This window comes from Motacilla alba, chromosome 1 (genome assembly GCF_015832195.1).
Source record: "Motacilla alba alba isolate MOTALB_02 chromosome 1, Motacilla_alba_V1.0_pri, whole genome shotgun sequence".
Classification (NCBI taxonomy): domain Eukaryota; kingdom Metazoa; phylum Chordata; class Aves; order Passeriformes; family Motacillidae; genus Motacilla; species Motacilla alba.
The window spans coordinates 39,614,128-39,629,535 of NC_052016.1; the positions used below are offsets into that span (position 1 = coordinate 39,614,128).

At 47.3% G+C, this 15,408-nt stretch overlaps 1 protein-coding gene across 5 annotated transcripts in view; it reads right to left on the bottom strand.

Moving 5' to 3' along the window:
* The window catches only part of GAB2 (GRB2 associated binding protein 2), a 93,305-nt gene that overhangs the window by 30,280 nt on the left and 47,617 nt on the right, over nucleotides 1-15,408 (bottom strand). For all 5 annotated transcript variants that reach the window (XR_005256744.1, XM_038135326.1, XM_038135136.1 and 2 more), the window contains exon 2: nucleotides 10,015-10,315. Coding sequence is in view for 4 of the 5 variants with exons in the window: in XM_038135326.1 (XP_037991254.1) it covers nucleotides 10,015-10,315 (301 nt within the window). In the remaining variant the exon portion in view is untranslated. The remainder of the gene's footprint in view (nucleotides 1-10,014; nucleotides 10,316-15,408) is intronic.

The following is a 15,408-nucleotide window of genomic DNA, read 5'->3' on the forward strand; positions in this document are numbered from 1 at the left end:
CGGCGTACAAGCACAGGGACAGTTTGGCAGTGAAATGATGGAAGGTAATCATACCAAAACTTGGCACAAACAGCTGTGCTGGCCGGGATGGGATTAGGTCATGTGGAACTGAGAGAGCACATGATGAAATTTTTGAGGTGAAATGTTATTTTCCATTTTAATAAACAGATATAAAGGGTGGTAATCAATCAAAGGTGCAAACCAGTCACATTCCTCAGCATGTGACAACACCCCAGTAAGTATGAAAGGAAGCTACATGCCCAGTAAGTGCTTGAGATGAGGTTTAGGTTGGATATTAGGAAAAGGTTTTTTACCCGGAGTTGTGCAGGGGCAGCTACAGCAGGTCAGGGCTGTCCAGCTAGGTTTTGACTATTTCCAAGGATGAAGACTCAGGCTGGTGAGTTTTGTTGGCAGGGCCGGAATTCTTTTTTCACACAGCTTTAAGTATTTGCTTAATCTTCTGTGGCTTAAAGTGATTGTAAGCATGGAAAAATGGTAAAGATGGTCCTTGGATGCCTCATAGAAACCGTAATTTCCTTCTATGTCTGAATCCCACGGAGAAGCAGCTAAACGTGGGCAAGTAGGGAACAGAAGAGATACATAACATCTAATTTTCCTGGACAGTCTCATCTTTAAGCACGTTTTTCAGGAGCTATGGCCAAGTGTTATTTTAAAGACCATTCTCAGCTTGGAAGGAACAGGCACCACCACTGATGTGCCTCTGGCAGCAAATGGCTACAGGCAGGATAAAAGATGCACCAAACACATCTGTATTGTGCCCTAGTGATGAATCCTTTCTGCTCAGTGCTTGTGCAGCACCTGGAATAGCAGAAGGCATGTTTCTTGGCTACATCTACTCTGTGATGGACCCTTAGAGATGATCTCAGCCTTGCTGGAGGGAGGTGGGATGTGGAAGGAGGGCATTCCTCAATCAGGTGTAAGCCCCACAGTCCTAAGTAATTGCCAATATTACAGCTCTGGTATTGTACCACAATAAATAAATCAAAAGTACGTTTGAGGAGCAGGCAGTAATTATAACTGAGGCATAGAAACCATCTAGGGAAGAAATGCCATCTTTACAGATAAAATCAGTAATAAATGCTACTGCATTCATAAATAGGAATCAGTCTGGAAACAAACCCTGACTGGTGTCATGGAAAGTTCACAGGAATCGACAGCTTCATGTCTCCTTCCTGCTCCACGTGCTTTCACTTGGAGGCTTTAAAGGCTTTAGAAAGCTTTCCCTTTGCTCAGGCTTGGTTTTAATTGGAAATATAAAGCAATACAAACCAGCAAACAAACAGGCATTGGGGTTTGGGAAATGAGAGTCTAAATCTGTCCTGGCTTTTATCAGGTTTTACAAAACAGTGTGCAGGGTATATAAAACCATGTCCCTCTCAAAGCTTTGGACGGAACAATGGGAAATGTATGGAGGGAAGAAATGGGGAATTACTTTTACGGGGGAGGGGGGAGAAGTGTCGCATTTTGAAAAACTGCCAGAAAATTACCCTTTGCAAAGGTGATTTTCTTCCCTTGTCCAGCCTGCTTGCACTTCTTGCACTTGCATTTTGGGGTTCTCTGTCCATTGCACTTGCCAGCCTGGTTCCTATTGGGCATCATCTGTGGATCTGTGTCCTGTCCTGGTGCCTGAGAAACTCTGCAGACACAGATTCATGGCAGCTCCATGAATCCCAAAGTGCATGACTGGGGAACATGGGCTACAACAGTCCCATGAACCCTCTGGGAAATATAAACGCAGGCGAATCTGACTGTGAGTTTCCTTTCAGTTGGCTGACACCCAAAAATGCCTCTCTCCCTCCTTCTCTCCCTTGGTTCTGCTCAGACAGTGTCACTTCACTCCAAGTCCATCAGCTGTTTTTGTTTCCAAGGGCTTTGCATGGTTTTGTTTTTTGATGCACTGCTGATACCGTCTGCCATGCTCATTTTTCCACGGTCAGTAAGTCACCCTAAAAATTCCTCTGTGCCCATTAAACTAACAGAGCTCATCTGACAGGGCTCATAGCCATATAAGCCAATCACAAAACAAAGAATTATGTTAAATGGGTTTCTGATTCTGGATGCCAGGCAGGAGGTAGCCCTGCCCAGGGCAGAGGTGTGAACTCAGCTTGTCAATCTCTGCTAGGAAACCTGTGCTGGAAAGGCTGGGCAATGCTTTAATCACTAAAAAAACCTCAAATCTCTCGAACTTCACATTTCTTCCTTCTTTCCCAGCTCAAACCCCAGCCTCAGCTCAGCTAAACCAGTGGGACTTTGGCCAGGAAAGGGCAGGATTTTCCCCAAAGGCCCCAGTCCTCCAGCTCTGTATTTATCTTCAGAAGAGGCCAGTTGGATACCCTTGAGCTGGGCGCCAGCTGGGAAACAGTCAAGAAGAGCTGGAGTATTTGACTGTTGGTCCTTTTTGAAAGCTGAGCATAATTTTTTTTTTATTGCTGGTTGATGGTTTTATTATTTGCAACGAGATAAGAGCCTTTTTTGCCTATAAACCTTGTGCTCCCACAAACAGCTGCATCCTCTGCCAGTTCCCATCAGTGCTGGGTATGGTCAAAGGAGGCTTAACAAATACTTATCTTCCAATGGACTATCTGGGATGGCAGAGTTATGGGTTTGCAAACACAAGGCTCACATATCTTCCGGATTTTTTTCAGTTCTACCTCTTCAAAATGTCCACAGTCACAATAAAAAAATCTAAATAAGAAAATGCTAAAAATTCCTAAATTTCCAAAACCCAAATTGTGAAGAAAACCTTGGTCCAAGCATTGCAAATGTCAGAGATTTGATTACATCAGATGCCCTGAAGCCAGAGACTTGGTTTTCTAATCATGTAGATTATTAAGACCCTTTCCCTTGCTAAAACCTTCTGCATCCTTGCCACAGTCCTTTTCTTGGCACCTATATGGACAGAAAACTTCCTCTTGGTATCAAGGACAGTGACCACCACAGCAATGCAGTCCTGACTCTGGTCCTGCAATGTTTCTGGGAATGCAGCATGCTGAAGAGCAAGAGGAATAAAGTATGGAAGACTAGCAGTGGTTGATTGTTGTCTGGTGTAAATGAAATTATGAAAATTAAACCACTGAAGATCCAGCTTGATAGCAAAGGCCTTGATAGCAATCCTGAGACAGGTGGGATGAGTTTTAGTAGAAAGTGGACACCTGAGCTCATCAGTTCTACTTCCTTGGAGAACCAAGGGAAAGAAACAGCCACTTTCAGGGTGCAAATGATTAGCCTCATTCTAGACATATTTTTTCATTTTCTCCCAAGAAATGGACAGACTACAACCACCCAAATATGTCTCACTCTTAGTGGCATCAGTTCCCTCTCCAAACTGCCAGGGGAATCACAGCAAGGACACCCTGACCAGCTGGTAGAGATCTGCAAGGATCTCTCCTTCTTTCTGTCTTCTAGGAAGCAAATTCCAGGTCATTAGTGGCGCTCTGCTCTTCAGCAGACTCATCAGTACCACAACTAGCTTATCTCCAGAGGGAAAGAGGGAAAAAAGAGGGAAAAAGACAGCAGGCAGTTAACTGCTCTCAGGCTGCTCCTTTGTGCCAATACCACTCCATCTCCGGTATTGTTTACACAGAAATAAAAGCTGAACAGTGTCAGATCTTAAAATAACTTGCTGTTTGTGGAGCAGGAAAACCAGGGTCAGGGAAGTCTGGAACAAATTTAAAGTGGCAGGAAGGCTAAGGAATGAACGGTGACTTTAGCAAGAAGGTGTCTGCATGCACCTGAAGTTTAACCATAAGCCTGGTGTGAAGTAAGTTTGGGCCACCAGGTCTCCCCCACCTATTCCAGTGAGGTTGGGTCAAACCTGGGGCTGAGATATGATCTCAAATGCATCTGCATTTGTCCTCTAGAGTAAATCTGCAGCCACAGCTGTTCCCCTTGTTAGGAACATTCAGAACATGGAAGAAAAGCATGAGGGGGGTCTGATCTAAATGCCCTTGAGGTGTGCAACCAGTGGATCTAGATGTGACATAGGTGCTTTAAAAGAAGGAGCTCCTTGACACTGAAAGTATTGATGGGAACACTGAGGAAAAGGTTGTACGTATGGTGGGACAGCAGGTCAGAGTACAGGGCTCAAGGCTCCACATTCCTGTCCCAACACAAGCTACCTCCAAATGGGGCAGGGGATATTAGGTCTTTGAGTAGGTGAACAAACACAGGAAGATGAGATATCTGGAGAGAATCCAAACAGATATGCCCCGTTCGTCCCATGGTCAAGCTCAACTCAAACATACTCTTTCTCACTGCTTGTTGAACTTTCTGCCAGGGGACAGGCTGGCCTCCATGTGAGCTGACAGCCAAATACAACTCATACTAGGCTTAAAGATGGAGTCAAGATCAACTGACTTATGGCGACAGAAGCTAAAAAGTCAAGTGGTAAAAGGGGGAATAAATTTAAACTGACAGGGGGCAGGTTTAAATTATATATTAGGAAGAAATTCTTTCCTGAAAGCGTGGTGAGGCACTGGCACAGGTTGCACAGAGAAGCTGTGGATGCCCCATCCCTGGAAGTGCTCCAGGCCAGGCTGGATGGGGCTTTGAGCAACCTGGTGTAGTGGAAGGTGTCCCTGTCCATGGTGAGGGGTTGGAACTGGATGATCTTTAAGGTCACCTCCAACCCAAAGCATTCTATAATTCTAGGAAGTCATGAGGGCACAAGGCTCCACAAGGGGCTGCCTGCTCCATTGCCCTTAGGTGGCAGTGCTGCCTGCAGATCCCAAAACAACACACAGCAGGACCCGGGTGCTGTCACGGACACAAGGACACCCCCACATATCCCTCCTTGTCCCCATTTCTAATCCCACATTTCTCAGCCTCTGCACAGTCCCTGGCTGGGCTCCGGGCTTGTAACTCCTCCACAGCTCAAGCATGGAAGGAAGGAGGCATGTGCTAGGCACTATAGCAAGGAAGTACCTGGTCTTGTGTATTTCCCCTCTGCTTTGGTTCTTCCTAGCCATGGGAGAGGCAGTGGTGGCAGGAATGCAGGAACTGTCACCTTGCACGTGCTCCCTGGTACCCTGCTCCTGCATGCAGGGATGGGGAACACTGCTGATTTGGGAGTGTTTGGGAGAGGTGGGTGGTATACAATGTCCAAACCTGGTTTTACTCTAGTCTTGTAGCCCACAGCCTCTTCACTGAGTTTTAGGCAGCTTCCATCTTCCCAGCAAATCTTCAGGGGTTTCTCTGTTGTTTTCTTCTCTGTCCATCTTGAGCTCACTTTGTTGGGCAAACACCCAGGCAAACCTGGCTGCAAGGAATCGATGGGGCTGGAGGTATCACTGTTGGTATCACTGTTGTCCTAGCCTGCTTCTAGAACAAACATGCTTCTGGGAGAGAAGTGAGGAGCAAGCAAGAGCCAGATGGGCTCATAACACAGACGTGCAGGCAGCAGGCTGAGGGGCAACCAGCCTGTGGCCCATGTGGGACCCCCAGTCAAAGCAAGTCAAGTGAGAGTAGTAAATTTGCTCTCATGGGCTGGAATGAGGCAACTGGTGGAGGGTCTGGGGCAGAACCAGGCCAAAGACACTCAGTCATGTGAGGTGCAGATCTCACCAGTGTGAGCAGAAAGTGACTGGCATACAGAGGCTGATCCACTAAACTGCTAGAATGAGCATGTCTGAGTTGAAGGAGGAAGGAGAGACCCATCTCCATTAAACTTTAATGCTCAGCCCTGACCTATGTTCAGTGAGACATTGCTGGGATTGCTCCCTGTCATGATGTAAAATACCAACACCACGCCTTGGAGATGGAGAGGGGAGTCAGCCAGAACCCAGAACTGCCCTAGAGCAATTCCCTGACAGAAAGTAGAGAAATAAATAAAAGAAACTAAGTCCCAGATGGACAAAAAAAAAAAAAAAAAAAAAAAAAAAGAAAGAAAGAAGATAACATGCCTGGACTGGGTGGGAGAGACTACTGCTGCCAGACACAACCCATCAGGGCAGGAGCCTAGTGCCATCCTTTTCCCATGCCTTCCTCACCCTCTCCAAGTGGAGGGAGCCTTCAGCTCAAAGCAAGGACATCTACTTACACACAAATATTCCCTTCCCTGGGTTTCATGTCTGCTCCCTCTAGCACAGGGGCATTATTGATGTGCATGAATAAGCTTTTAAACTCCCACCCATGTTTGGTCAGCACCCACAAATCCAAGCCTCTGAAAGAGCCCCTTTTCCATGGAGAAGGTAGAAGAGGAGCTCCAGGGAGATACTGGGGGAGGCACAGTAAATTGACATAAAGTTAATAAAGTTATTGACTCCTTCAAAATAACTAATCCTTGCACAGGGCCCCTGCAAGGACATACTCACTGCATGGGCATACACACTGGTTCGTGAGAAATTAAACTACAGGCTGCTGTAGCTGCACCTCTGTCATACTGGGGATGGGACAAGGAGGGGTTTAGGCTGAAGCATCAGCTTCAGAAAGGGTTAATGGCGCATGAGATATGTTTAGTGGGATTTAGTATTTTTTTAGCTTCAACAAACAAAAGCATATGAGAAAATCCAGTTCACAGCTGAGCCCTGGCTGCCTGCCCACTAGGGCAGGGAAAATGCTGATGGTTTGAAATGCCCACGTGCTGGCCTTTCTCATGTAGTCTGTGGCCCAGGGTCCCTGTCCGGTCTCCCCCCATTGTATTTGGATCACTCAAGGTGGCAGCAGTGCAAACTGCAGTGTAAAGGCAGCACTGACACAGGAGCAAATCTACTTTCCTTGAGCATGGCTGGCTTCCTCAGACATGCAGAGGAGCTGGGATCCTGTGAGGCTCTGCTTGTTCAAAAATTGTAATTAACTCTCAAAGTAAATAGGTGTAACAGAAACAAAGAGCTTTGCCACAGTCTGGGTAAACACTTTAGAATCAATTTAATTTCCCTTCTCCTGGCAGATGTAATCGTGCTGCTCTGCAATTATTTTCAGGTTGGGGCAGGGAACAAAGCCACCGGGGCGGCTTTGCTGAGCAGCTGCTCCTTGGGACAGCCGGCAGGACCCTCTGCTTCACTGACATTCAGGCCCCTGAGGCTGAAACAAGCTTCCTTCCGCTGAACCAGATGTAAAATGCAGCTGGAGATCAGCAAACCAGCACTGAGCCACAGCATGACATTAAAACGCCCTGAAGTCCAGCCTCCTTAATCCTGAGAGTCCCCCTGTCTAGACAGAACATGAGGGACTAATGTGAAAACCAAGTGACAGAAAATTTACACTCTCCCGTTGAGCTGCAAACGGAAAGAAGCATCAAAGGGTATAAATCTGTTTGCCTTTTAATTGTTTCACCTTTTGGGAGCATGGGCAGCACCTAAGCATGGTCCCACACTGGTGCAGAGGGTTTGCATCACAGCAACTCCAGGTTGCCTATTTGCTTACTAAATCATGCTAAAAGGCTTTTTAACCCTGTCTTTTCCCTACCATCATGGGGAGCTGGTGCAACAGGCTTTTACCCAAACTGCCCCAACAGCTAATTGGCTTGTCCTCCATCACCACTGGGTTATAAGCAAACTAGAGACTGGTGACTGGGGCTCAACTGATGTGGGGTGTCCCTTCGAGGAGGCAGCAATTCAGCATATGATGGCAACTGCAGTCAATGTGTTTGCTAGTGATGGAGCGCTCCTCTAGCTGGGATGTGAGTACAACACAGCTGGGAACAGCCTGGCTGTGGGGCCAGACCCAGCAAGGCTTTTGGGCCAGTATAAAGCAGTCACACACCCAGGAACAAGTACAACCAGAAAAATGTGCACAGTGGCTTCCCTGGCAGTTCCTGATCTTGTTCCACCACGCTGCCTGTCTGCTGGGAGAAGGAGATTTAGTTAATTAATTGCTACAATTAGCATGGAGCTATTCCTGCTCATGATGGTTACCTTTTCCTCCCTCTTTTTGGTTCATCCAATTACTGACACATTCATTCTCCAAGGCACAGGCCACAACAAGGCACAGAGAAGCTTGAGGATGAGGGGAAGAAGGTCCAAGAACAAAATGCCAAGTGTCCCAAGCTCTGTTCCTATCCAGGAACTGTCTTAATCTTGCACAAATTCTTGTTCCTCTCCCATCCATCCACCCTTGACTTCAAGGAGGTGATGAAGAGGGAGCACAGCACAGCAGAATTACAAACATTGCTACGACTGTTTCATTACTCCCTCCAGCTGACACCCCGTGAAGGATGCACCCCATGACGAGCTTATATATGCCAAGATGGACAAGACTTCTAACACCCATCATGCTCCACTGACCCTCAACTTCTTCATCCACCCTCAGGCCATGGATTCTTCAAATGAACATTACCCACTTTGGGAAATTGATGATTTATTTGCCATTACTTAGCAGGGATGGTGAAGGAAAGGTGAGCATGGGGTCACCGCTTTGGCAAGGACTGAAGTGAAGCACCAGCCCTGAATAATTCATGCTCCCTCTCTGCTGCAGCATCTGGACACATCTGCTGCATTTGCCATTGCAGGCTTTTTCTTGGCTTACTTAGGAAATCAAACTTTGGCAGCTGGGTACTGTTTCAAGTGGGTACTTTCCCTACAGCATTAATGAGCTGTGATTCTGTTACAAATAGGGATTTTTGTTCCTCTTTTGCTGATGTCACTCCATGATCCTGCAGGGAACAGTGCTTGGATCTCTGCAGCCTGATGATCCCTGTGTGCCCTTTGGGACAGATGTACTTGCAAACGGGAGATTGTTTTTCCTTTTGCTGCCCAGATTTATATTTCACTGAAGTCCCGTATTGATCCTGCTGCTGCTGGGCTGAAAGCTCATTTTACTAAGTGAGAAGAAAAACAGTTCCCCCAGCTGAATGCATGCAAAATGGAAAATCTTGCAATGAAACAGCTTTTAAAAAAGGGGCCTGAACAATTTTGCTGAACCTCGAGGGCTGCACTGCTGACATTGGAACAGTATGTAATTTATTTAGCCTGACCTTTCCCTGAAAGACCTGGCTGGCGACGTTATCAAGGATCCTTTCTGCCACTTGTGCACCCATTGCCAAGGTGACATCCTGTTTCATGCGTCACTCAGTGAAGATCGCATCCGCGCTGCTGTGATGCTTTGTTTGCTGTCCTGCCTGACAAGCTCTTGGCAGGGTTTCAACTCCTGCGGATGGCAGCTGCTCCACGAGGGACCAAAACAGATTCAAGCTGGACGTTATTATGGGGAGTTTCATGTAGACAGAGCACAGGCCTGTCCCCTGGATGAGACTGGACCATGGATGAGATGAAGCAAAGATACCTAGAGACACTACAATGTATAATGGGATGGGCAGGTGACTGCAGAGCTGCACGACACGCTCACTTCCCCATCCCATCTCACCCAGGTTTTATGTGTGCCCGTGTGGTGCTGCGAAAACAGAGGCAGCTCACTGGTGCTTAATGCAGAGGCTTGCCCAAGTGCAACTGAGTTTGGATGGTGGAGCACAACTCAGACTCTAGGTCCCCTCACTGCACATAAACTACCTGGAGTTTTCCTTTCCTCTCCCCAGCCCTTTGCCTGAGGGTTCCAGGAAGAGATGGGGATACAAGTTCAGGGAGTAAGTCTGTCCTTCACATGAGAGCCTGTCAGCAGGGAAAACTGCAGTGGAGAGGAAAATGGTTCCAGTAAAACTTCTCCCCCTACTCCATCAAGGGATTGAAACGTCTGAGCAAAGGGGATTTTCACGGCTGGTTCCCACCACTCTCAAGGGGAATTTGGTGATGGATAGGGACAAAGGCTGCGGCTAAAAAAGTCCCCAGGCACCACCAACTTCTTGTAAGAGACTGAAAGGTCTACAGTTACGGAGGGTAAAAATGACTGGCTCTCACAATAGCCAAGACAGCTTTTTAGATGTCAAAGGCAGGAAAGCCTCATGAAAGTTTCCCGTATGTCCATCCATTTCCCACTTCAGCCCCTCCAGCCTTGTGGCAGGCTGCATCCCCCTCCTACAGGTCTGATCTGAAAGAGGCCGGGGGTCCATTGGGAGGACAGGAGAGAAGACGCTCTTAGCAATGGACCTGTCTCTCATGGTACCTGTGTTATCCTCGGACTGGTTGAAGCCACAGATCTGGCAGATGCTGCGGACCCATTTGTTCATGTCGTCCTCAGTCTCAGCCACCAGGTAGAAGGTCCTGTCGCTCGTCTTGATGTCGAAGATGTAGCTGTCTTGCAGCTCCTTCTTGTTGAAGGTGAGGCCCGCGTCCACTTGCTCGCAGAAATTGAGGTTGATGACACGCAAAGGTTTCTTGGAGTGGTCATTTTTGTAGTACTCCAGGACATCGGGGTCGCCACTCATCCGACCGCTGCGCAGGACGAACCAGCGCTTCTTCCATGCCTGAAACCAAGACAAGCACAAGCATAAACCCCACTGCTGAATCTGTGAGAGCGAAAATCCACTTCTAGGCACAGAGTGACACAGAGGGACATGACACTTCTCCACCATGGGGTGCTCTGGGAAGCTGCTCAGGCATACCTGCAAGAGGTGCTTAGATTCAGCTCAGTTCTTCAGTTCGATACTAAAATCCAGGAGAATTAAATACCAAAATAGCATCATAGCATAAGATGACCCCAAAAGGTGCCAGTCTTGAGGCTCAAAGGAACCTTGCTCCTACAGCCCAGACATGCTCCCAGGACCCAAATGCCCTTCTCTCTGTGATGTGGGATCATCTGTGCAGTGGCATTACTGGGTGTTGCAATGCCAAAATGCCTTCCAGCAGCTCGGAGGAACTGAGGCACTTCGGATGCAGCACCCTGGGTGTCCTAACCTTCAGAAAGCATCATAGGATGTGTCTGCAGATACTGACCATGCCAATCTCTGTTTAAATGCCAGAATAGAAAGACTAATAAAACCAAAGGAGAACTGATTTGTTTTTTTAAATATCAGGAATAATGCCAGGGAGACCCATGGAGAATCCCAGCTTCATTTGTTTTTCAGCATCCTCTGCTCCCTGGCATGTATAGAACTCCTTAGCAAAGGAAAAGGTTATCATTGATTCTTCCAAGCACTGCTGACAGCAGCTCCTGGCCAAATGACCTGTGGAATGGACTCAGGAGGTTGCAGAGTTTGAAGCAAACCAGCAAAACAAATGTCAGCCATCAGCCCTGGCCCTGAGAGCTGTGGCCCGGCTGCCCTCCCCATGCCAGACACATTTGGGAACCCACAGGAGGGGGAAGAGCCACAAGTATAATGTGTTAAAGGCTACAACTGAAATTACAGGGAAGATTGTCCAGGTGTAACCCCCCATCCCATGAGGTGAGCAGACTGCTCCTTTGGCGTGTGCTCTGTGTGAGGATCATGGCACCTGGGGGAGGGATGAACGGGGTTGAAGGACCACCTCGAGCTGCCCCCCTTTGCAGAGCTATGCTCCCTTGCAGAGGCCTCAGCTCCCATGACCTAGGGAAGGGAAGGATTACATCTAAGAGTAGTCCTTAAAACAGCTTGTTCAGGGTGTCTTTGAAGGCAGCAGAGGTTTGAGAGGTGCACATGGATAAGCATGATGTGAATTGTGACCAGCGCTCCTGCATAACCTGACACAGACTTCAGTTTGTAACAGAGGATGTCAAGGGAGATGTGATCCCCACCATCCTGCCCTGGCTCTGACAGTGGTGCTTTTTTTATGAGATTTACCTTATTTATATTTTTTATATATAACCAGCTTTGGAGTTCTGATGATTTTAAGAGGTTGGGTTATGAGGAAGCACATGATATTTCTAAGAAGGAAGAACAAACACGTATAGCAACCCAAGAGAGCCACCAAGGCAAACAGTGTGCTGGGTCCCTTATGATAATGCTCAGGTGCTGAGCACAAGCTTTACATATTGGTTATGGGCACGTGCTAGACCTCACCAGCCAATTGCACCAGGATCCCACAGTTTTGGAGAATTTAATAGCTGAAATAATGGTAAGAAACTCCTGTGGTGTTTTCTCTGTACAGTCTGGTTCAGATCATATTTATCAAAAGCTTAAAAATAGCTTTTGTTGGTGTCTTTAAGATTTGTAATCAAATTAGTTTTGCACTAATTCTCAAAACGGCTTCTGGTGCCAGGAAAGCAACTTCAGTGCAATCTTCCAAAGGCAGCGAAGCAGCAAATTGCTTAGCAAGAGGACGTGCAAGGCTAGCAGATTTTGGCTTAATCTCACACACTTCTCATCAAAATGGCTGGTTTTGAGTGACAAAATAGATACAGTGGAGCTGCGTCCATCAGGGAGGGAAAAACCAATTTCATCAGGCAGCAGCAATAATTCACTACTCCATCTCCTCAAAATGGATCACCCAAATCACTGGGAAACAAACCTATGAAGATTTTTTCCTAGTTCTAGGAGGTAAATGTCCCATTAGCTTCTTCCTGTTAACACTGAGTCATTTCTTTGCAGCCACCTGGCAGGACTAAGACATGGGCATGCATCAGTGAAGGGACTGCAAGAAGATGGAGTTGTGCAATCACATGAACCAGCACCTGAATGCAGACATCCAGCACCAGTTCTTGCTGCTTGGCTTGTTGCTTTCCAACCATCTAGAGTCCAGTCTTGCAGCCTCCCTTCATGGCTGCGACATTGCATTACAAAACCCATAAAGTGCAGAAACTAGATTTCAGAACTTAGAGTTTTCATGGAAAAAACAGGAGGAAACGCTACAAGCAAGATGAATGATGCTACCATGACCTCTCCTTTTATCACCAGAGTGAGAACCACAACTCCTCCAGTTCTCTTTGGCCTGTCTGGGTAGCAATGAAAGGTACCACACAGTCAAGATCTGGCAGAGAAAACAGTGTAACACGCACAGTCTGGTTGCTTTGGATAAGTTTTAACATAGGCTCGTTGTGAAAGAATCAGTCTTGCAGGCACATTTCTTGGAAAGCTTCAGGAGTCCCACAAGCTTGGGAAGACCACCCTGTCCATCTCTGTGTGGTGTCCTCCTGATGATAAAGAGTCACTGGTGTTCTTCTAATACAGCTTCTGACCCAGAAAAAGAGCTCATGGCAGCTGTCTAAGGAGTGCCTGTCCTGAACAGGTGGCTGCAGGCAGCACAGCTGGAGGCATCTCCCACCACACTTCCTCGCAGCAGGACCAGCTGTTCCTGCCTCCTAAGATCAGCTTCTAAGCCAGAGGAATAAGCAATGATTGCTAGAAGAGAGTGGAAGTAAGCAGTAAGGAAATAGACAGGAATCTCCTTATTTTTGTGGACATTTTCTCTGAATTTTTGAGTGCTGGACTCAGCAAGTGTATTTTATTTCTTCCCTGTGGATTTGCTATGCCTTTATTGGGACCAGGGCTCAACTTGTGTTTGCCAGGCTGTGGCTGCTCTTGGGGCATCTCTGCTGGCACCAACACAGCTTGCTTCAACATGTCACTATATGCAGCAAAAGATATGTAGTTTGCAGCATGTGGCTCATCCTCCTGGGACACCTATTTCCCCATTCAAAGCTACCAATACCATCCCAATGTTCTACATTTAAGATATCAACCTAGGATATCACCTTCCTGCAAGAGAGTGATTTAAACGTCAGCTGACCAGCAGCTATGACAGTGGTAAGATGTATGGGATCCATACGTGCATGGCAATCTTATCTGATACCCAAACAGGGGAGGATGCAACTCCATGTGAACCTACACACTTTTTCCAAGACCACCTTCTCCCAGCATGAGGCTGAGATGGCACACAGGCATCTCATCCTCCACCTGAATTTTCCTCCTCTGCTTATTTCTGCCTCTTCACAGCTCTTTTGAAGCCCCTGTTGCCATCAGTCTGCTCCTGCCAAAACACTGTGCCTCCCTGACACGTGTTGTGAGCCAAGGGCTGTGTTTGTTTAACAGATTTACAATGTTGAGAGGCCAACAGCTTAACAGCCATAAAACGCTGCTTTGCAGCACAAATTTCCAGCTGTGCGGTCCTTTGCCGGCATCAGGTTCCTTCACGGTTAAATTATGGCTGCCAAAGGCCCTTAATATCACTGAGAAATATTTTGACACTTGGCAAGTACATCTTTTAAGACTTGTTCGTTTAAAAAAATGTGCCCATCATGCTCCTATTGCGATGTGAATCCTCCCTGGGCACTGAGAACCGTGGCTGCTGCTCAACTTTTTTCCACTTCAATAGTGCAGTGACAAAGTTAAAGTTTACAAAACGGAGCTCTTTCCAGCTGGATGCTACCTGGAGCTGGCTGTTTTATGGGAAGCTGGGTCGGCAGAGGTGAGGCAGTGCTGCTGGATTCACTGGCTGAGTGTACTGAGCAAGGATGTTCGAGGGGGCTCAGGCAGTGGTTGGGACCCTTCCTGTTCCATCTGCTGGATGAGGAACCAGAAGAGCCAAACCAAACAGGTGGCTGCTCTTGAGCAACAGAGATACCACCATGGGTGGTAGGAGATACCATCCCACTGCTCCAGGAGTGACATCACTCATGTCCCCCGTGGCTGTCCTAATGGTGCAATGCTATGACAGAGCTGGTGGCATCAGGGTATAGAGCTCAGAGAATCCGGGCCTCTAAGTGCCTAATAATCCAAATGTTTTGACTGACAGCCCAGAGAGAGGTTTTATTAAGTATGGTATAGTCGGGGACATTCAGACAGCATCTCCTCTCTGCCCCCCCTGTTCTCTGCAAAGTGAACACAGAGATCCAGCCTATAAGCTGCTTCAGAAAAAGAGGTGAGGAAAATCATAATTTAAATATCAGTAAAGCCAGGTATCCATCCCCAGGGAACTTGCCAAGTGCCACAATTGTGAGAAGGAAGCAAATAGTGACAACATGGAGAGATGGCTCTTGGTGGGGTCTGTAGGAGTGGCCCACCCAATATTATCTTAGCTTCGAAGTGAGGAGTTTGAAACAGTCAGAGACTGTTAGCTTTGGGCTGAAAGGGAATGTTCTTTCAATTAGGATCAACTTCTGAGCCACATCTCTCTAATCTGAAACACTAATATTTTTACCACCACACCCTTATAGCACAGACAGAGAGAAGAGAAGAGAAGAGAAGAGAAGAGAAGAGAAGAGAAGAGAAGAGAAGAGAAGAGAAGAGAAGAGAAGAGAAGAGAAGTACCTGTATATTTCCCAGGAAATCTCTCTGTCCTGTTCCTTCTCCCCTGACAACAACTTCATGCCCACCAGCACTGCACACCAGCAGTGTGAAACAAACCTTCCAAAATCTGACCTGACACAAATCACAGCATCTAATCCAAGCTGGCAGGCAGGATGAGTGACCTAGCCATGACATCAGGCAAATTTCTCACACCAAGACGAAGCTGGGGACTGAGTGATTCAAGCAGGAAACCCCACAGCAGGGCAAGCAGGTGCTTGTGTCCCAGATTTTCCCAGAACCAGAGAGGCCCTGGGTAGGGGATGGCTCCTTTCATTACCTCTGTGGCCACCAGCTGCCAATGGGGGTGCCTCCATATCCACAGAAAGCCAGAAGTCTGTCCCAGCCCCACAGTTTTC